At 42.2% G+C, this 22,901-nt stretch overlaps 1 protein-coding gene across 1 annotated transcript in view; it reads left to right on the top strand.

The window, feature by feature from the left end:
* The window catches only part of LOC122489432 (diphosphoinositol polyphosphate phosphohydrolase 1), a 134,688-nt gene that overhangs the window by 49,882 nt on the left and 61,905 nt on the right, over nucleotides 1-22,901 (top strand). Inside the window, exon 2 of the mRNA XM_043591204.1 lies at nucleotides 14,910-15,020. Coding sequence (XP_043447139.1) covers nucleotides 14,910-15,020 — 111 coding nt within the window. The remainder of the gene's footprint in view (nucleotides 1-14,909; nucleotides 15,021-22,901) is intronic.

Here is a 22,901-nt window from a genome sequence, read left to right as displayed (position 1 = left end):
GGGAAGGGCAGAGAGGGAGACAGAGGATCCGAAGTGGGCTCCATGCTGAGAGCGGAGAGCCCTTTGTGGGGCTTGAACCCATGAACTGTGAGATCATGACCTGAACAGAAGTCGGGTGCTTAATCGACTGAGCCACCCAGGCACCCCTAAGATTTTATTATTTTAATTTTTTTAATGTTTATTTATTTTTGAGAGAGAGAGTGTGTGCATGTGTAAGTGGGGGAGGGACAGAGAGAGAGAGAGAGAGAGAGAGACATAGAATCCGAAGCAGGCTCCAGGCACTGAGCTGTTAGCACAGAGCCCAATGTGGGCTTGAACTCAAAAACCGTGAGATCATGACCTAAGCCAAAGTAGACGCTTAACCGGCTGAGCCACTCAGGTGCACCCCTGCCTCAGATTTTAAGTAATCTCTACACTCACCATGGGGCTGGAGCTCATAACCGCAAGGTCAAGAATTGCATGCTCCACCAGCTGAGCCAGCAAGGCGCCCCAAAAGCTCAGTAACTTTTTTTTTTCATTTTTATTTTTTTACCGTTTTTTTTAAATATAATTTATTGTCAAATGGTTTCCGTACAATACCCAAAAGCTCAGTAACTTTAAACCAGAAATGGAAATATCGGTATAACCCATAATTCATTTTTCTTTTCAATTATTCTCTTTATCGTTTTTGTTTTAATAATACACGTTTCCTATCTGCTATTGAAAAGCCATAGAGCGATGACAAGACAACAGCGCCTGTACCTAAATTGAGGTCTCTAAATATCCTTTCCCACCAAGAACCAGAGCTCCTTAGAGAAATAGCTGAATTCAGATCTGGGGCAGGCAGTGCTTACAATGAGCCTGAGATGTTACAGTGACAAAAAAGCAAGACAAAACCAAGATTAAAGATTTATGTCAAAAGGATATGAGATAAACAAGATTTGTGCAACATTACTGGTAGAATATAAGTGGTAGGCATATGGGTGGTTACTGTACAGTTCTTTCAACTTAGCTGTATGTCTGTAAATTTTTATAATTAAGTGCTGGAGAAGAAAAAGACAAGAGCCAGTCTGAAGCAGCTCTTGCTAAAGGTGGGGGCATCAAAGGATTAATGACTGCAGTAGATTGAAACACAGGAAATATTAAATATACTAGTTAATTGTACAACAGTAACAAAAAATATTTGGAGACTGCTTGGATGCTATCTCATTTTTCTTGTACTCTTTCTTTCTTTCTTTCTTTCTTTTTTTTTTTTTTTTTGTTTATTTATTTTTGAAACAGGGAGAGACAGAGCACAAGTGGGAGAAGGGCAGAGAGAGAGGGAGACACAGAATCCGAAGCAGACTCCAGGCTCCAAGCTCCAAGCTGGCAGCCCAGAGCGTTGATGCGGGGCTGGAACTCGTGCACCACGAGATCATGACCTGAGCCGAACTGAGCCACCCAGGCGCCCCTCATTTTTCTTAAAATTAGTAAATTAGGAAGGAAAAAATCAAGTATTTAGCTTGCCTTTCTTACATTAGGGTAATCAATGAGGAAATTTTTTCGTGGAAATTTCAGCTAATAAATATAAAAGGGACAATAGAACTAGAAAATAACCATTTGCATTCCCTAATGCGATTATGGATATAGATGGCTGTCATTAATAGACGATAAAACCAATAAAAGAAAGGCTGCTGATGTGTTCTGTAGTGGACAGATCATGTGATGGTACTTGAAACCAGTTTCATCGTCTCATCACTAAAGGTGATGTCAGATCTTATTATCTGACAGTGCGATCCTATAGGAAGCATGTCGCACCCACCGTCTGTGAAGTTCTTTTGCCAAAACAAACCCAAACCTGATCAGGCTTCAAGATCTAACAACCTGGATACAGGAACTATGAGAGAAGAGATTGAGGACCAAGTTGAATATTACAACAGAGGGAGGGCATTAGCAAATGCAGGAATGTGGGAAATCCTACAAGATAATTAAATGGTCTGTTTTCTTCAACAAATAAATGGCTTGAAAACAATGGGCCATGATGGGGAACTGTTTTAGAAAACTAAGGCTTAGGAGTCCTTCTGTCAGTCAAACGCAATGTATGTATGGGCTTGGTTTGGATTTGTCATTTAAATAAACCAGTTGTAAAATAACATTTTTTAAACAGTTGGAGAAATTGTCATATGGCTTGTTTACTAGCTGATTGAAGCAATTGTTCATTTGCTAGGTATGATAAGGATATATTTTTCAAAAGTCCTTATCTGTTAGTGATATGTAACTGAAGTATTTAATAATGAAATATGTTAATGTCTGGGATTTGCTTTAAAATACTCTGGCATCTGGGGTGCCTGGGTAGCTCAAATGTTGGACTCTTGGTTTCTGCTCAGGTCCTGACCCCACATCAGGCTTGTGCTGCCTGCTTGGGGTTCTCTCTCTCTCTCTCTCTCTCTCTCTCTCTCTCTCTCGGAATAAATAAACTTAAAAAAATACTCTGGCATCTGAAATTAAAAAAGGAGGGGGACACCTGGATGGGTCAGTTGGTTGAGCTGCAGACTCTTGATTTCGGCCCAGGTCATCATCCCAGGATCGTGAGATGGAGCCCCTAGCTGGGCTCCGTGCTGAGCGTGGAGCCTGCTTAGGTTTCTCTCTCTCCCTCCCTCTGCCCCCCTCCCCTGTTTGCGTTCTCTCTCCTTCTCTCTCTGTCTCTCTCTCTGTGTCTCTCTCTCTCCCTCTCAAGTAAACAAAATACTCTGGAAATGGGTTTAGGTAAATGAAACATGATAGGCAAAATGTTAATAATTATTGAAGCTGGGTAATGAAAACATGGAGATTCATATGGATTTTCCTCTACTTTTGTGTATGTTTGGAATTTTCTACAATAAAAGAGTTTTTAAAAATACCACATGGTTGGGGCCCCTGGGTGGCTCAGTCGGTTAAACTGTGGTCTCAAGTCATGATCTCAGAGCTCCTGAGTTCAAGCCCCGAGTGGGACTCTGCTGGCCACTCAGAGCTTGGAGCCTGCTTCGGATTCTGTCTTCATCTCTCTCTGCTCTTCCCCTCTTGCACTCTATCTCTCTCTGTCTCTCAAAAATAAACGTTAAGAAATTTTTTTTTATTAAAAATATTACATAGTCTTTAAAGGAAAAAAGAGGCTTTGTGGTTATCTAGTGATAAAATGATCTCTGCGATTTAAGTTAAAAAATAAGGTAGAACAGTGTGTCTGATGGGTTACTATTTGATTTAACAGAGAGAAAAGAAAATAATAAATGTGTTTCTATTTATACTCCTATATGCTAAAATATCTCAAGAAGTCTTCATAAGCAGGGCCTCTGGGGAGAGAGGTAGGAGAGAAGGCTTACTTTTCAAGGAATGTCCCTTTGTACCTTTTTAACAAGTGCAATGTGTACTATTGAAAAAGTAGGTCATAAAAGAAAGAGTAGAACTAGGAACCACTATTCCAGGCACAAACGTGTGTAAATTTAGAGCAATAGAATGTTAATACTGGGAGGGGGTTTGAGGTTATTTGAACAGTCTCATAAAACTGAGAAAGTTGAAGTATGTGGATTTTTTTTTTTTTTTTTTTTTGCAGTTGTATGGCTGATTGGTGTGAGGCAGACCTGTAAGCCAAATCTCTGACTGTTCGCTATAAAGTAGACAGCATACAACTGTGGTTTTAAACTTTGACATCTCTGTAATTAATACAATCTCAAGTTAGATTGAAACGTGATTGATACGTTGATGGCTACTGTAGGGGCACAATACATACCTGTCTTTGAGTCCACTGTCAACGTCTTTTTTATGAACCTGTATTTTAGAAGACTTCATTTGTGTTTGGCTCAGCAAAATCAGTGTATTGATGAACAGTGATTTTACAGTGTATTCCCACAGTTCTAAGATCGTGTGTGGGAAAATAATGCAGTTTGTGGATGTCAGGAATGTTGTTGCTGTGGCTTCGTTTGTTTTAATGACCTCAAGAAGCTTGAATGTTCTAAATATTTCATTCACTCTTATTTGGCTTTCAGAAATTTCCTAGGGAATAATGCTTGGCATTCTTCTTGGCCAAATATAAAAATCTTAAATGCTTGTTCTAAAATATTCAAGCTGTACATGAAGTTTTAAAGAAATGCCTTTAAAGAAAATGCTTTCTCCTCCTTAGTGCCACCAATTGTACTGTTACAGAGGCAGTCTTTGTTTCTGGGGTGAATGCTTTCAAATGGACATTTGAATTGAAGCTGTGAAGTTCCCATCACATAGAGTGCAGGAAGCTTCACTTCTCCTGCCGGTGCCTCAACCTTTTTCTCTTTTCCCATCTGCTCCCCTCCTGTTTGTCTCTTGAAAACTGGGTATCTGTGTCCATCTGCTAACCCCAGTAGGAAGCCATAGCCCTTACATCCCTTTTTAAAAAAAAAAAAAATCTTTAAGGTTTATTTATTTATTTTTAGAGAGGGGGAAGTGAAGGGGCAGAGAGAGAGAGAGAGAGAGAGAGAGAATGAGAATCCCAAGCAGACCCTTCACTGTCAGTGCAGAGCCGGATGCGGGGCTCGAATCTATGACCCATGGGATCATGACCTGAGCTGAAATCAAGAGTTGGACGCTTAACCGACTGAGCCATCCAGGTGCCCCGCCCTTACATCCCTTTCACAGCACCCCTCTTTCTGATTAATTACCAGTCCCTGCCATTGCTGCCCCCTAAATGAGACGTAACGCACTGGTTGCTCCCCATCTCCAGGGATGCCGATTATATCCAGGTCCCTAATCCTCTCTAACCAACCCCTCTGCCCCAGCTCCAGCCCATCACTCATTCAGCCTTCAGATTCAGGCTTCGAAAAGAAATGAAATTGCCATCTTCCTCTTCAAAAACCAAGGAGGATGCCTAGTTGCCTTCTGTTGCTGTAACTCTTTGGTATGCTTGCTGTATGAGTTTTTTAGACTGGTTTCCAGTCTGATTAATCAGCCTCCTCCGTTGCCCTCTTTTTCTTTCCCATCATGCACCTTACACCATTATCAAACTGCTCGAATTGCTCGGTGTTCCCTGGATAAAATACACTGTTGGAGCATCGGTGCCTTTGCAGTTGCAGTGCCCCTGTCTGGAGCACCTCTCCTTACTGAGCTCGGGAAAGCCCTCCTCTAGGCCCCTTTCACACGTTCCTTCTGGAGAAGTGTCCTGGGACCCTCTCAGAGCCTTTTCTCCTCTCTCATACTCCTTGCTGACATGATGTTGGAGCTACTTGGGCCCTTCATTAGATCCAAGGTTGACAAACTTTTTCCTGTAAGGGACCAGATAGAAAATATTTTTGGCTTTGTGGGGACATGTTCTTTATTAGAACTGTTCAGCCGTACCCTTGTAGCTTGAAAGCAGCCATAGGCTGTAGGTAACGAACGAGCATGGCTGTGTTCCAATAAGCTTTATTTGGGGATACTGTAACTTGAATTTCATGTAAATCCATGTTCCCAAATATTCTTCTTTTGATTTTTTTCAAACTTTTGAAAATGTAAAGACTGTTCTTACTTAGGTCATGGGCCATACGAAAACTGATGGATTTGGCCCATGGGCCACAGTGTACCAGTCCTTGCGTGAGAGAGATCAGGGGTAAGCTTTATATATTTTTACACATCTCTGCCTTCCCTTCACACACACTGCCCTTCCTCCATGCCTCACTTCACTTAGAAGCAAATAATGACTGAACCAACCGTTGTTTATGGAATAAATGTTTAAGTAAGGAATTACTTAAACTATGGTAGTATCTAAACAAATGTGAAAAATAAGAGACTCATGTTGCAAATTAGTAGCCATTTTTAATATTTATTAATAAACACTTTCACAAAAGAAGGTTACAGAAGTTGCACAATCTAGAGGAGCTCACAGTCCCCCTCTATGTAGAAGACAGCTCTGGCCAGGAAAGATGTAATAAGCAAATAAATAGTCTCTGCTCAGAGAATTTTGAAAATTGGCCCAAATCTTTGAATTCAGTATCAGATTACCTTCTCCATCTTTTCCTTCTACCTGGCCTGGAGAAAGTCGTGTTGTACCTTTTATCCAGTGGTAGTTAAGCTTTCAGAGGGTTTTTCATGTAGGACTTGATATGTCATGGGTGTGACAGGCTCTCAAGTGGCCCGGTGGTCAGAGTCAGACCTGGAGACTTTTGAATCCTGGCTCAGCACTGATCTTTTATGTGCCCTTTGCCACATCACCAGATCATCTTCAGGCTTAGTTTCCTCATTGTTTATAATGGCAAGTATTGAATAATACCCAGCTTGTATGGTTGTTTGAAAATTAGGAATAGTGTAGTAAAAATAGATTATGTAAAAAGCCAGCACCTGGCCCAAAATGAGCACTGAATAAATACTACCTGCTGTTGTTATTTATTTTCCCCCAGGATTGGTCTGTTTTCTTTCAGTATATACAGGGGTTGTGGGAGTGGGTTAAGGTTTACAGAAATAGCCTGGGACATTCCAGTAAGTTATGTTGAAATAGTGTGATCCAACAACTTTTAGTCTTTGTCTTTTCCTATAACCTGCAAATATAGCCAAGTTTATTGGTTTCTTTAGGCTTATTTAAAAAATAAAAAATGAAACAGTCATCGAATACCAGGCAATATAAAGTGCTGTATGTGGTTATCTTAACATTTGGACATTAATTGAGGAAGACCGGGCAGGGCGGGTGCAATCTGACTTCGAAGTCTAGTATTACACTCTGTACCCTGGGACTTATACTTAAGAATGCTGTGTAGGATAGTTTGTGTCTCTGACCACTTTTTCATATTGTTCTTAAAATACCTTGTTACTTCCAAAGTTAAACTGGCAGAATATCTGTTCACAGCACAGTGTGGTAGTTCTTTGTACTAGACAGGGAACTTCCTTTCATTAAATAAACAGCCTGATTAGCTAGATAAAGTGAAGGGATGTTTATAAGGCATTTTGTAAACTGACTGTTTATGTCTGCTTGTTCCTTATGTTAGTATTTTGACCTCCTGTGTAGGAAAAAAAATCGAAGGGTAAAATGGCTTCAGAACTCTAGGAACTGATACTACTAATGCTTGGTCCTGTGATAATTTATTGATTTATCTTGCTTGCTCATCTTTACTTACCTTTTAAATATTTTTATGAGGAACTTGTGGTGGCTGTTCTTTAAAATATCCTGTTTTCAGGGCACCTGGGTAACTCAGTGAGTTAAACTTCTGAATTCGGTTAAGGTCATGAACTGGTGGTTGGTGAGTTTGAGCCTTGCCACGGGCTCTGTGCTGACAGCTCTGAGCCTGGAGCCTGCTTCTGCCCTCTCTCTCTGCCCCTCGCCCACTGGCAGTCTCTGTCTCTCTCTCTCATAAATAAATGCTAAAAAAATTTTTTTAAATATTCTGTTTTCGGGAATCTAAGCAGCTGCAGACAATTATTCATTATTATTTCGGTCTTATTTTTCTTTTTTTAATTTGTATTTAAAAAAATTTTTTTTAAGTTTATTTTTGAGAGAGAGAGAGAGCAAGTGCATGCTCACATGCACAAGCAGGGGAGGAGCAGAGAGAAGGAGAGACAGAATCCCAAGCAAGCTCTGCACCATCAGCACACGGTCCAAGGCAGGGCTTGAACTCATGAACTGCGAGATCATGACCTGAGCCAAGATCGAGAGTCAGTCGTTTAACTGACTGCACCACTGAGATGCCCCTTCTTTTTCTTTTTTAAGTACAACTTCTTTTTTAATGTTTCATTTATTTTTAAGAGAGAGAGCACGCGAGCAAGGGAGGGGCAAAGGGAGGGAGACAGAGGATCTGCGCTGAGCACAGAGCTCAATGCAAGGCTTGAACTCACGACCATGAGATCATGACCTGAGCCGAAGTCAGATGCTTAACCGACTGAGCCACCCAGGCGCCCCTATTTTGGTCTTATTTTTAAGAAGGAGCATAGAAATTATTAGAAAGGTTTGTCTGTAGAAGCAGTTTGCAGGGTGTATCACAGAGTTCATAGTGTGTAGCCCTTGGACTGTCTGGGATATCCACACAGCTCTCTGGCAGTAACGGCAATGCTGAGGGGCCTGCTGAATGTAGGAGGCATTGCATTGTTGGAAATGAGACCATGTTATATATATTACTGAATGTAGTTTTCTGGGAGTTGGTAATATGTCCGAGATCTATAGCTTACCTATCAGAATTTCCCATGATGTAGATCGTTACTATAGATATTCTCATTTTTTGAGGAAAATATTTCCAGAATTATACCTGAAATATATTTACCTCCATGATGCTCTTGGTGAGGGAAATGGAAACTTATCTGATACCAAGGGTAGTGCACAGGTAGGGAGAACAGGGATAGCTCCTCTAGCTAGAACTTTGCAAAGATACATATTCTGACTTGTGTTAGTCTCATCCTGGTTGGAAGAGTCTAAGACCATTTTTCCCCCCAAATCTCTTTTTCCCTCTTCTCAGCTCCAGTCCCACATTTATATGCTGGTCCACTGAAAATACTCATTAGATATCTCATTATACTCTCAATTATGTGTTCAGCGGATAGCTTCCTATGGTTCCCTCCTCCACTGATACTTTTTTCTCATTTTCCTTGGAGGGCAGTTCCTCCTTTGACCCAGCCCATGGCTATCAATCACTTGGTCCTCTGGATGCTTCTTTCTGTTTATCTGAGAACCTGTAACTCCCTTCCCACTCCCATCTCTGTCCTCATCCTTTCTCAACCTGAATTCAGTGCAGAAACCTATTCTGCTTCCAAGCTTGCCCACCTCCAGCTCAAGTAAGAGTGACCTTTCTAAAACCCAAATTGGGAGGAACGCTCCTGGCTACTTCTGGTTTGGCACTGCCCAGAAGGAATTAGTTTTTGTTTAAATAAACTCTTAAAAATTAAACACAAAAACAAATTGGGTTGTGTTATTTCTTTGCTTAAACAACTTCCTGACTTACCCATTGCCTTTAGGTTTCAATCCAAACTCTTTATAATTAGACCCTTGCCTTTTTGTTCAACCTCCCTAAGTAACCCCTTCTGGATGCTTTCCGTGCTCCTTTTTTCAAGCACTTGTTTATTCATTCAGCCTTTGGTCCATTCTTTCATTTGCTCATTAAACTTTTATTGGCCACTAATATGGGTCAAGCTTTGTGCTTAAGGCTTGGGTCTGAGGCAGTCAACAGCACGGATCCTTAGACATTTCACTGACCTCTCACACTGTTAATCAGGATTGATTAGGTTATGCTGCAGTAACAAATTTACCCTGAAATCTCATTGTTTTAACACAACACAATTGTATTCCTTGTACGATGCCACTCAGTCTTGGGTTGTCAGAGGCTCTGCTCTACATAGGAACCCTTCCATTTAGAGGCCCTGGCTTATAGCTACACCAGCTAGAACTCACTGTGCTCCTGGGCACTGGGACAGAGGAAGAGAGAAGCTGGATGGGCTTCTCCCTGCCTCAGCCCAGAAGTGACATGTGTCCCTTCTGCTCACATTTCATTAGCCAGAACTAGTCAGATGGCCCCACCTAATAGCAGGAGGGCTTGGAATACCATCGACAAGAACATAAAATATCTGGTGAGCATGATGGTCCCTGCCACAGGCCCTGAAGTATAGTTACCTGACTTCTGGTCTGTCCTATCCACTGGACTTCAAATTTCTCAAGAGCTGGGATTGTATCTATCTTGCTTTTGTGTCCTAAACACGTGGGCACACAGTAGGCTTCTGATTTTTGTTGAATCAATGTCCTTCTTGAGCTTGAATTTAACTCAGGTCACTTCTTTTAAGAAGCCTTCCCTTGCCATCTCTCTACTGTCCTCCCCCCAGCCTAGACTAGGTGTTTCTTTTCAGTGTCTTTGGGGTATCCTGTGCATACCTCAACCAAAGCACTCCTCACCCTGTATTACTACTCTTTTTTTCTTTCTTATTTTTTCTTCCCTCTCTCCACTAGATACTCCTTTCCTGGGTAAGGGGCTTTCTTTTATATTCTTTTGAGAAGTTGTATTAAGTATTACTTTTTTAAAGTTTATTTATTTTGAGAGAGACGGAGACAGTAGTGTTGGGGAGGGGGCAGAAAGAGAGAGAGACACACACACACACAGACACACACACACTCACTCACTCACTCACTCACTCACTCCCAAGCAGGCCCCAAGCTGCCAGTGCAGAGCTCAACGTGGGGCTCCGACCCACGAAGCTGTGAAATCATGACCCAAGCCGAAACCAAGAGTTGGGACACTTAATGGACTGAGCCACCCAGGTGTCCCTGGATTAAGCATTATTAAAGCAATTTAAGAAACCTTAAAAAATAAAACTTTACTGTTACAAGCTTAAGTCCATTATAGAAATCTTACCCTGTTAGGTTTATTATTCCCACAGATTTCCTTAGTCTTTCATTGTATACCTGTGTCCCTAATCAATATAATGATTTTCCTCTGTGTCCATGTGGATAACAACTTGTCCCAGCCCCACTGTTGATTTCTCCCTGCTCTGTAGGGCTAGCTGCATCATGTTCATATGTGGGTGGGTTAGCCATCTCTGCACTGATATCACCTGTCTTGGTGATAAGAGTTTCATGAAGGGTCTAATTAATACCTGGTTGTCCAGTCCCCTACTTTGATCTGCCTTAAAATTGCAGGGGTTTTCATCTTTGCAACCGCCATTCCTAGTTTATAACAATGCTGAATGAATGTTTGTTGAATAAATAACAAATTCTGTGGTTGTTTTCCTTAGTATGTTGTTTTCAGATTTAGGAGCTTTGCCATTTGATTTCTTTTCTGATAATTTTATATTTAAAAATCAAGCTTCAGAATCAAAATTTACTGACGAGAAACACCACTTAGTGTTTTATAAGATAGGAAGGAGTAAAGCCTCTGGCTAAATGAAAGATGTTTTGTTTTTCAATGGGTTGTCAAGGAAACTTAGGAGAACTGTTTACTGGTAATGGTGTTTGCTTTGAAGTGTGACTACAAAGTAATGAGGCTTATTTTTCCCAATGTCTGTATTATACATAGTCTGACCTCATGTAGGCCTGCTTTGAATGTGCAAAGTAGTAGTGACACTTGCAAGATTTACTAATTAATATTTCACATTGATTGAAATTTAGAAATGAAATTATACTTTATGTTAGAGGTTTCCTTTGCTTTAGCTTTAGTATTGTCCCCATGAAGTTCTTTCATTTGGACTATAACCTAATTGAATGGCCCTAGTCAACCTTTTAAGCAAATGCTTAGGTTCAGAATGGCTACGTAACACTTTGCCAACAAGTGGGAGAATTCTAGGAAGAAAGACTACATGTTCCTTATATAACAAATCCTTCAAAGATTAACCCATTTTCTACTCTTTCTTGAGTTTTCCTTGCAGATTGGATTGGTATGATTTAAATGCCAATATCCAGAGAGTCTCGGGAGGACTTTTTAAAAAAAACTTTTTGGGGCGCCTGGGTGGCTCAGTCGGTTAAGTGGCCGACTTCAGCTCAGGTCATGATCTCATGGTCCGTGAGTTCGAGCCCCGCATCGGGCTCTGTGCTGACAGCTCAGAGCCTGGAGCCTGTTTCAGATTCTGTGTCTCCCTCTCTCTGACCCTCCCCCATTCATGCTCTGTCTCTGTCTCAAAAATAAATAAACGTTAAAAAAAAAAAATTGAAAAAAAACATTTAAAAAACCTTTTAACTTAACAGACATGATTGCGTTTGGGCTTATTTTTATTTTGAGAAGGAATTTTTAAAAATACAAGATTTGCCACAATTATCACAAGATGGGAGGAGTGTGGCAGTGATTCCCTCCCCCCTTTTTTTTTTTTCTTGAGAGATCAAGAGAAGAGAGAACACGAGTGGGGGAGGGACAGAGAGAGAGAGGGAGAGAGAAAGAGAGAGAAGGAGAGAAAGAATCCCAAGCAGGGTTCCCACTGTCAGCACAGAGCCGGATGCTGGGCTCGAACCCACACATGTGAGATCATGACCTCAGCCAAAACCAAGAATCGGATGGCTAACAAATTGAGCTACCCAAGCACCCTTGCCCTTTTCTTTTATGGAAATAGTATATTATTTCAGCTTTATAATTTAATATGATGTAAAACTAAGGATCACTTCTTGGAAGGCTACCCCCCTGGAATATAGACTCTGAGGAAAAAAGTAGTGGCACTGACTCCTAAATTTAGCTTTTGAAAAGTTACTGTGATCTTAAAACCAGTTTTATTTTATTGAGATGAAGTTCACATAACATGACATTAACTATTTAAAAGTGAACGAGTCAGTGGCATTTGGTACCACTAATTCAGTGGCATTTAGCAACCTTTGTATAGTTTCAAAATACTGTGGTCACCCCAAAATAAAATCCTGCTCTCCATTCTTCCCTTCCCCCAGTCCCTGGCAACCACCAGTTTGCTTTCTCTCCTCTCTCTTGATTTACCTATTCTGTATATTTCACATCAGCGGAATCTTACAGTATGTGACTTTTGAGCCTGGCTTTTACTTCGCCTGATATTTTGAAAGTTCATCCACACAGTACTTCATTCTTTTTTAATGGCAGAATAATATTCCTATGTGTGTGAATGCCACATTTTGTTATCCACTCACTGATCGGCATTTAAGTTGTTTCTACTTTTTGGCTAGAGTAAATAATGCTGCTGTGAATATTTGTGTGTAAGTATTTGAGTGCCTGTTTTCAGTTCTTTTGGGTGTATACCTAGGAGTAGAATTGCTAAGTCACGTGGTAATTTTTTATTTAACTTTTCAGGAACCACCAAACTTTCCACAGTGCCTGAGCTATTTTACATTCTTACCCAATGTTTGAGGGTTCCGATTTTTCTACATCCTTGCCAGTTCTTGTTATTTTTAAAAATTATAGCCATTCTTGTGGGTGTGAAGTGGCATCTCATGGTAGTTTTACTTTGCACTTTCCTAGTGACTAATGGTGTTGAGCATCTTTTCGTGCGCTTCATGGCTATTTGTAGATCTTCTTTGGAGAAATGCTGCTTCTTTTGGAGAAATGTCTTTTTGTTATTGTTGTAAGAGTTTTTATATTTTTATGTATTTATATTTTGGATACCAGACCCTGATCAGATAGATGATTTGCAAATATTTCCTCCCATTCTGTAAGTCGTTTTTTCACATTCTTGATAATGACCTTTGATGCACAGAAGATTCTAATTTTGATGAAGTCCAACTTATCTAGTTTTAGTTGTTGTTCATACTTTTGGTGTGTCATGTGAATTGGCATATCTTGCCAAATTCAAGGTCATGAAGATTTATTGCTATTTTATTTATTTTTTATGTTTTTAATTATTTTTTTAAGTAAACTCCATCCCCAGTGTGAGGCTCAAACACATGACCCCAAGGTCAAGAGTCACACATTCTACCCACTAAGCCAGCCAGGCATCTCAGATTTATTGCTGGTGGGTGTACAGTGAGGGCTCTTATTTTAAAAACAAAATTTCGGGGGCGGGTGCCTGGGTGGCTTAGTTGGTTAAGTGTCCAACTTCGGCTCAGGTCATGATCTTGTGGTTCATGAGTCTGAGCCCCATGTTGGGTACTCTACTGTCAGAGAAGAACCCACTTCGGATCCTCTGTCCTCCCCTCCCTGGCTTGTGCCCTCTCACTCTCTCTCTCAAAAATAAACATTAAACAAACACCCACAAAATTTCATAGAACCTCCACATTTTACTTTAACCTCCCTTAGATTATACATTTATACACATCACCCAAAAACTGTGGGTTTCATATTATCTTAAATTACTCTGCATTATGCAAAGCAGAACCTAAGTACACTTAACAAATGAAATAGTACTTGTAAATTTAAAGACATTATTTTCTCCACCCATGGGCTATATTTTGGTGACTATATATGGATTCATGGATTTTCTTTTTAACTCCAGACCCCCTCTGAGTCAGCAGGTCACAGATTTTATAGAGGAGCACCAGGGGACTGTATCATGACATGCAGAAAAGGGATTAAGGATGAAGAAAAAGGTAGCATTTCCAGGGGCCCAGGTAGTTGCAGAAATGTCAAGGGAGAAAGGGGAGATGACTAAAAGGTAGGTCACCGGAAGTCAGAGGTGGAATCTGTAAGGGCTCCAGAGGACGCAGCGTTTGCTTTCGGGCAACAAGAATGACTGCAGAGTGGAAGTGAAGTTCAAGGGGGAGTGTGTTGGGATTAGGGCTGGACACTCAAAAGACATCATCAGAAAGTGATGGTTTAGGGAGCAATAGAGGATTCCTTTAGTTTTAGAAGTAATGCCAACCGAGTTCTACCTCCAAAGGAGGAGTCCACCTGACTGTTTAGCTCCTGTCCTGGAGAAGGATAAGGAAAAGGAGCTGGGGAAATCCTAGATTTTATTTCAGCCATGATTAGAATGCAGTTAATTTTGAATTAATAATACTGTAGCCTGTATCCGTATTTTGTGTGTGTATTTGGTTGGTTTTCTCATTTCTTAAAATGTTTTCGTAAAAAGTATCCAGTTTTCTCTCAGCTGCAAGCATGATGAGGTTTTTCAACTTGACCTGTAGATGAGGGAGTTGGGTTCTCAGGACACTCTTAGAGCTCGGGGTGGTGATGGGCCAGGAGCTGGGACACACGGGAGTGAGGACCTGGGAGAGAAAGTGTTGGGACTGTGGTGCCAACCAGGGCTAAGGACTGCTTTCCTTCTGGCCAGCCCTTCAGAGCGCTCACAGGCTCATCAGTGACTTTCCACCCCCCCCTCCCCGCCCCCAGTCCTTGTCAGCTCTGTGTTCAAAGGGCTTTAGAGAAAGGAGCTAAGAAGAGGATAGATAGGCCTGAGGGGAAGGTAGAGGTAATGGCCACTGGTTCACATGCCCTTCTGCTTTTACAAGGCGGATTGTCTGCTTTTTCCAATAGAAATAAAAGCTACCTTACCAGAAGTGACCTGGAGAGATCTAAACAAAAAATAGGCTTAGGTACTTAGACTTTGGTGGTGTTTAAGAGTCTGAGTTTATACAAACGTGTCTTTTTTGTGTTTTTAACTGCCCATGTAACCTCTGTGACTTTCAGGTGCTACTCGTGAGCAGTAGTCGCCATCCAGACCGATGGATTGTCCCTGGGGGAGGCATGGAGCCCGAGGAGGAGCCGAGTGTGGCGGCAGTCCGTGAAGTCTGTGAGGAGGTGAGCGTTGAGAACAAAGGGCACGGCAGTACCTTGTAATCCTGCATCTGTCACGTCTGTGTAGTTCTTTATCACCACCCACTGACTAGACATGCTCCTGATCCCAGAAGGAAGGCATTTAACAGTTACCCTGTGCTTCCTTGGATGACAGGGGCGATCAGGTTGTGACGTGGTCATGTTTGTCAGGCACTCTGTGCAGGGAGAGGGCTCATAGTAGTGACTGTATCTAATTATTCCAGACAGTTTTTGTGATTTCCCATGGAGCTCTTTCAGCATTGCCTCTGTCACCTGTGGCAGAAGATCAAGAACAAATAGTTCATCAGCCCTAAGAAATCAGAGGAACAGGCAGTATTGATATAAATGGCTCATTCTCATTAACCTTTAGATGAGGAGGTGGTGGCCCTTATTTTCCTATGCTTCCTGAGTCCTGGCCTTAGAACAGTGGTTAACGCAGCAGTTCTGTTAGCCAGAAGATGTTATTAATGGTGCCATTAGATAATAGCATCTTCTTTGTTATTTAGTCACATGACATTCAGCATATATGTACTGAATTCCTGGGCTATGCCCAGTATATCTTACTAGATACTCTAGAATAAGTAGTCGGAAGAAGTAAAGTCTTGGACCCCTAGTTCCCTTACTTTGAGGAAACTAAGAAAGAGATTGCAGTTCAAAGCCAGGAGGAAGAAACTGACTAACATTCCTCCATAGCCTGCTGTGCTCTGCTTACGTGATTTCACTTAAGATTCCTAACTTGGTGGTGTGTTTTATCACCCTCATTTACTTGCCCTCGCCACATAGTTGGTGCTTTTTAGATCTATTTCTTTGTTCCAGAGGGAATTTAAAACTGATTCTAAGGACGTATAAAATCGCACTAAGAATGAGTCTAACTCCTACAGTTCTTCGGTGTTCAGCCCTTGCTGAAGTCCTCTGAGACCGACTTACTCTTGGAATACTCAAGGAGTTCTTTGCTTGCTCTGAAACTCCTGCAGACTTGTGTTGGCTCGTGTGCCTCTCCTTCTATCATATATCTGGTGTCCATAACTAGACTATAATCTCTGGGAGCAAAGAGTATGTTTTAAAGTTTAAATCCTCCCTTCCTGTGCCTCGTACACAGGTAGGTAAATGGAAAGTAATGAATACATGCTTCCATGACAGATGGAGTAATGGATGGAACAGTAAAAGTCCTGAAGAGTCCCCCTTTCTTATCAGACCTGGGATAATGGGGAATGCACAGGGGCAGGGTGGCCTGGAGGGGCAGATGTGATTCTGTACTCTGCCCTCCCATGCTGCAGGGCTGCACATCTTTGCCTGGTCCTTGGAAGATCTCAGAGGCTAAGTGGCTGGACCAGTTGGTGGACCTAAGCTGCACACTCATAATTCAGATCCACTTGGCTCCTTTAGGTTCTAAGACACGTAAAGCAAAAGTGATGTTTGAAAGCTTCTGTGGCAGTTGTGGATTAAGAAAGGTGGTTGGAAGGCCTGAAATAGAGGGTTCTAGAACAGAGAGAAAGGAAAAGGTTCAGAAACTTTGTAAAACTTGCTACTTGGTTTTAGGAGTCATGGGGGGAATCTGACAGCTGTACCGTTGTGGAGCACGTTGGGATTGGCGTCTGTCTCTGGAGAACTTATATTGCTGTTACTGTTGTTTGATTTTGAGAGTTACAGTTGAGTCATCCCTGACTATACACATGCAGCGAAGATGGAGAGAACTAGGAGAAATGCAGTGAGGGGCAAGAAAGGGTGTAGGGCACCCCGCTCACCTTTGTTTCCTGGAAAATGCCATCCCACGCGCCTGAGTTGGTGAGAGGGAGGCTGTGGTGAAGGAGGAGGCAGAATGCTTGTGATTTGAGAAGGTAGTGGCGCAGCACCGAAATGAATCATGTCCTCATGTGTTCAGGATCCCCCTCCCTCCTGTCCAGATGGGGTCCTGAGCTTGAAATTAAGCCCTGCTTGACTCTGAGCAGATTTTCCCCCTCCCGTCAAAGGAGAGTCCTGCCACACTATATACTTTATTCTAGCATTATTGAGAGATAAAGAATGGGAACTGCTTGCAACTTTAGAGTACGGTACCGAATAAATCAAATGTTTGCACAGACAGTAAACATTAGTGAAATATGTCATTACGAAAACAAACATTTCAGTGGCTTCTATCAAAATAGAAGGGATGGTTTTTCCAATTCCACATCCGTCAACAGAGTACAAGACTTGGAATCAGAGAGGATATAGATAGATTTTTTTTTTTTTTTAATTGCCCTTGAAAGGTAGCTTTTGTAAGCAGAAATCGCTATTCAGGGAGTTTATTTAGGTTTCAAAATGTTATGACTTTTGTAAAAGTACACATTCAAAAACTTTTTTTTTTTTCATAATGCTCACAGCTCTGTTCTCTAGATAAACATAGAAGATTTTACTAGTCACTTTTAGATAATATTTAGACCAGTTAATTGAAGACCTTCAGATGTTTCAAATTGGTTTTATACAGCTAAATGTATTTTATTGCTTTCTAAAGAACTTCAGTTATCTATCTGATTTTAAAAAATAAAACCCTGGGGTGCCTGGGTGGCTCAGTCAGTTGGGTATCCAACTTCAGCTCAGGTCATGATCTCACAGTTCGTGAGTTCAAGGCCCATGTTGGGTTCTGTGCTGACAGCTCAGAACCTGGAGCCTATTTCGGATTCATTGTCTCCCTCTCTCTCTGCCCCTCCCCTTGTCACACTGTCTCTCTCAAAAATAAATAAACGTTAAAAAATTAAAAAATAAAATAAAGCCCTGATGAAGCTCTTCAACTGAAGTCCTGTGAATCTCATACATTAAACTTACAAACTAGGTGAGTCTTAAATTCTTTAAATATTCCCATAATATATGTAAACTTACTAAGATTTTCAACTTAAAAACACAAGTCAGAAAGAAATTATTCAATTATACTTTCAAAACTGTGGTTACAATCTAATAGGCCAAGTTTTTTTTTTTTTTTATAATCTCTACGCCCAACTGGGGCTCAAACTTACAACCACAAGATCGAGAGTCGCATGCTCTATGACTGAGCCAGCCAGGCGCCCTAGGCCAGATTCTTTTACATATTACAAAATCATAAAATATGCCTGGTTTCCTTTGTTTTTTGTTTTTTGTTTTCTTAAGTTTATTTATTTATTTTGAGAGAGAGAGAATCCCAATCAGGCTCCGCCCTCTAATCCCAGCGTCCTATGAAGGCTTGATCCCATGAACCATAAGATCATCATCTGACCTGAAATCAAGATTCCCTGGTCATCTTCTTAACATAGAAATATATTATGGTTTTGAGGTGCCTGGGTGGCTCAGTTAGTTAAGCGTCTGACTTTGGCCTAGGTCATGATCTCGCGATTCGTTGAGTTCGAGCTCTCTCAAAAATAAATAAATGTTGGGGCGCCTGGGTGGCTCAGTTGGTTGAGCGTCCGACTTCAGCTCAGGTCACGATCTCGCGGTCCGTGAGTTCGAGCCCTGCGTCAGTCTCTGGGCTGATGGCTCAGAGCCTGGAGCCTGCTTCCGATTCTGTGTCTCTCTCTCTCTCTGCCCCTCCCCCGTTCATGCTCTATCTCTCTCTGTCTCAAAAATAAATAAATGTTAAAAAAAAAATTTTTTTTAATAAAAAAAATAATAAATAAATAAATGTTAAAAAATTTTTTTAATAAAAAAAGATATTATGGTTTTGATTCCCTTAAACATTTTTTTAATTAAAAAAAATTTTTTAACGTTTACTTTTGAGAGAGAGAGAAAGAGAGAGAGAAACAGCATAAGCAGGGGAAGGACAGGGAGAGAGGAAGACACAGAATCCGAAGGAGGCTCCAGGTTCTGAGCTGTCAGCACAGAGCCGGACGTGGGGCTCAAACCCACGAACCGTGAGATCATGACCTGAACCAAAGTTGGAGGCTTAACTGACTGAGCCACCCAGGAGCCTTTCCCTTAAATATTTCTTTATTTCATTCTAAATATTTTCAGCATTGCACCAGGATAGGGTGGTTCAGTTGGTTAATTGACTGTTCTGCTCAGGTCATGATTTCTGCTCAGGCCATGATCTCACAATTCATGAGATCAGGCCCTGCTGCAGAGCCTGCTTGGGATTCTCTCTCTCTCTCTCTCTCTCTCTCTCTCTCTCTCTCTCTCTCCCCCTCCGCTGCTTGTGCTCACTCACTCTCTCTCAAAAATAAATAAACATTAAGAAAAAGAAAAAGAAAGAAAGATGTTTACCCACCAAAGAAACCACGCCCTTCCTGTTAAGTGAGACCAAGACTCTTTGGTGGCCTGGTAGGAAATGCTGATCCAGACCACTGTTGTTCTGTCAAGGTATAACTGTGGGGTGCCTTGGTGGCTCCGTTGGTTAAGCATTGGACTCTTAGTTTTGGCTTAGGCATGATCTCGCAGTTCATGGATTTGAGTCCCACGTTGGGCTCTGCGCTGGTGGTATGGAGGAATCTGCTTGGGATTCTCCATCTCCCCTTTTCTCCCTCCCCATCCCCTGCTTATGTTTGCTTTCCCTCTCCCTCTCCCTCTCCCTCTCCCTCTCCCTCTCCCTCTCCCTCTCCCTCTCCCTCTCCCTCTCCCTCTCCCTCTCTCTCTCTATTTATAAATAAATAAACTTAAAAAAAAAAAAAAGAGGGTAGCTCCGGGGCACCTGGGTGGCTCGGTCGGTTAAGCGTCCGACTTCGGCTCAGGTCATGATCTCACGGTCCGTGGGTTCAAGCCCCGCGTCGGGCTCTGTGCTGACAGCTCAGAGCCTGGAGCCTGTTTCAGATTCTGTGTCTCCCTCTCTCTGTGACCCTCCCCCATTCATGCTCTGTCTCTCTCTGTCTCAAAAATAAATAAACGTTAAAAAAAAATTTAAAAAAAAAAAAGGGTAGCTTCAAAAGCCTGGTGTCGTGGAGTCCACGTTGGGTGGGAATGGGTGTTGAGTGAGCACTTTGCAGTATCCGGCACATGTGGCTAACTTTGTCCTTTAGCCCGCAGGCTCCTTCCTCGATCAAGCCTTTGTGATTCCTCCCTGCAGACTCAGTCTTCTTGCTGTGTGTTTCCATTGCAGTCTGTGCTTCCTAGCGTTGTAGTGCTTATCATTGGTACTGCTTGCTTAATTGTGTCCTGTGCTAGACTTCACATTCTCTGTAGTCAGACGCTATTCTCTTTTGCTCACTGTTCCATCTGCAGTGCTTATTAACACATAGCAAGTGCTTCACAAAATAAATGTTTCCTTTGTTGACGTGACCCCTAGAGCAGCCACATAAATATGAGGTAGGCCCTTTTTGGGTTGCCAGGAGCAAACATGCCTACAGGTGTCTCAGAACTGTGCCTACAGGCTGTGCAGAACTGGAAACTTGGGTCACAGCGCACAGGAGGGCCTCGCTCACGGTGGGTGGAGTGACGGTGGGAGTGCAGTGTAGCTCAAGGAGCCTGGTCGCTGCACCTGTGGCCCAGCCCCCGTCTTCCACGGGGATGATGCCTTCCTAATCTCTCTCAGTGTCCTGGCTTCTGCTTACCACCTTCTGTGTTTTCCCTCCTGTGTGTGCCACACTCGGCCTTCCAGACAGAGGTGACCTGTGGGCACAGCTGCCGGGTGACATCATCGGCTTCTGGCTATTTTGAAGACGTTTGCCTCAACTTTGCAGCAGTTGCTGATTTCTTATTTCTCGCTGCGCTCAGAGTGTCCAGATCATGTGCTATAAAAGCATGGCGTCTGGTGCTTCAGAACACCTGCAGCAGCTTTGCCGGGAGGATCCCGTGTATGTAGTAAAAAAAAATATTTACTAACACAGGAAAGTGTTTGTGACACATTCCTAAGTGGTCAAAGCAGACTCAAAAACAGGATTTGTGGCATAAAACCATTCAGTGGAAAAGAAATGTGTCTATTCGTGTGGAAAAAATGAATAACACTGGTTGCACACTACGTGCCAAGCTCTGTTCTAAGCATTTTGCAAATGTTGCCTCATCGAATTCTCTCCGGACTCTCTGAGCTGGGGGCTGTTACTGTCTACGTTTTACAGGTGAGAAAAAACAGGTTCAGTGAGATTAAGTATTTTGTCCAAACAAATTGTGCCCAGCTAAGTGTGCTCAAGGTACAACCAGGTGCGATAACACCCTGATATCAAGGATCGTGGTTGTCTCAGGAGTGCACAGGTGCTCTCTGGTTATCTCCAGCCTTACCAGTCTTACAGTCCAGAGCATCTAGTCTCAGCACGCACGCTCCTCTAATTCTATGCTCCTTGAAAGAAGCTCTACCAAAATGCTCATGGTGGTTCTCTGGGTTAGCTCATAGATTATCAAGTTTTTTCCATGGAACATACATATATGTTATTAGTGGAAGAATTTTCTATATAAACATGAATGGAGTGAAATTATTAAGTCTGGCATGGTGTCGCCGGGCCAACGTACCATTAGACTCAACCTGTTCAGAAGGTTTGTTTAACCCAGCTTAAAAATTTCAGCATATCGGCTGAATTTCAGAAACCGGTAAATCTGTAGCACTTGAAACATTAGCAGTCACATCTAACGGGCTAAAATATTCCCTTTTGGAAACTGGCATCCATTTTTTAGCTGCTTATAGTCAGAATCCTATTACAGTGACCCGTCAAAGGGCGAGAAGGATGAGGCTTTCTCCCAGGGCCAAGCAGGGGCCTTGGAAACAGTGCATCTCTAGCCCAGGGCAGCAAAGGCTTGTGTGAGCCAGCCATGTGACACCCTCTGTAATGAAAAGAAAAGCACCTCTTTGTGTAGTTTTCAGAGCTATTCTTTCTTGCTAATTCAAAAGGAAAGGTAAAACTTTTGGCTGACAGGGAGAAAAGAGAGAAACTGGATCTGAAACCGTTCTGTCTTCTGTTCGTTATATCCCCCGTTCTCACCTCAGGCGAACCAAGAGCATTATCACAAAGGTAAAGAACATCTGAAAACAGAGTCGGGAGAAAAATACGTGCATACTTTCAACTGCCTCCTCTTCAAGGATGACAGAGATGGGTACCTTCTGCCTCTAGAGAAACGTAGTCAGTGATGACACTTGACAATAGGTGGCCAGATTCCAGCTCCTTTTATCTGCTGCTTCGCGTCTGGACAGGGCCCGTATCCTCAGCACCATTTCCAGCACACCAACTATAAAGTATTTGTAGGCAGCCTGATAATTGATCTGTGACATAGACACAGCTTTTAAAAAAAATGTAGCTTGTTCTCTCACTTCCTCACTTGAGTCCTAATATCGCACTTCCCTGCTATTCCTCTGGCTCTTACCACCTGTTGCTTTGCGGTATAAACTCGCCATCTTGGAAATTTCTGTAGATTAGTTAGTGATGTCTTCTACTTCCCTGTACCTCTTGCTGTCCTTTTGTAAGTTTTTAATACACTGTACAAAAAGTAAAACTTTCACCACATGTTTGACTTAATTCACCTTCATTTAGGAAAGTTTTTTTTGAGCAGCCAGGTGCCGTAACATAGTATCAAGGATCATGGTCGTCTCAGGAGTGCCCAGGTGCTCTCTGGTTATCTCTAGCCTTACTGATCTTACATCATCCCATCAAAATCTCTTGTATCCTTTCAAAAATCTGTATCGGGGTGACTGGGTGGCTCATTCGGTTGGGTGTCTGACTTGGGCTCAGGTTATAATCTCAGGGTTTGTGAGTTTGAGCCCTGTATCCGGCTCACTGCTGTCAGCACGGAGCCCGCTTCAGATCCTCCATCCCCCTGTCTCTCTGCCCCCCCTCCCCCCCCCCGCCCCGCTCACGTTCTGTCTCTCTCTCTCAAAAATAAAGAAAGCATTAAAAAAATAAAGAAAAATCTATATCATCTCAGGGTGCCCGGGTAGTTCAGTCAAGTAAGCATTTGACTCTTGATTTCGGCTCAGATCACGATTTCACCACTGTGAGGCTGAGCCTC

Source organism: Prionailurus bengalensis, chromosome B2 (assembly GCF_016509475.1).
Source record: "Prionailurus bengalensis isolate Pbe53 chromosome B2, Fcat_Pben_1.1_paternal_pri, whole genome shotgun sequence".
NCBI classification, from domain to species: domain Eukaryota; kingdom Metazoa; phylum Chordata; class Mammalia; order Carnivora; family Felidae; genus Prionailurus; species Prionailurus bengalensis.
This window is presented reverse-complemented; position numbering and strand designations above follow the sequence as displayed.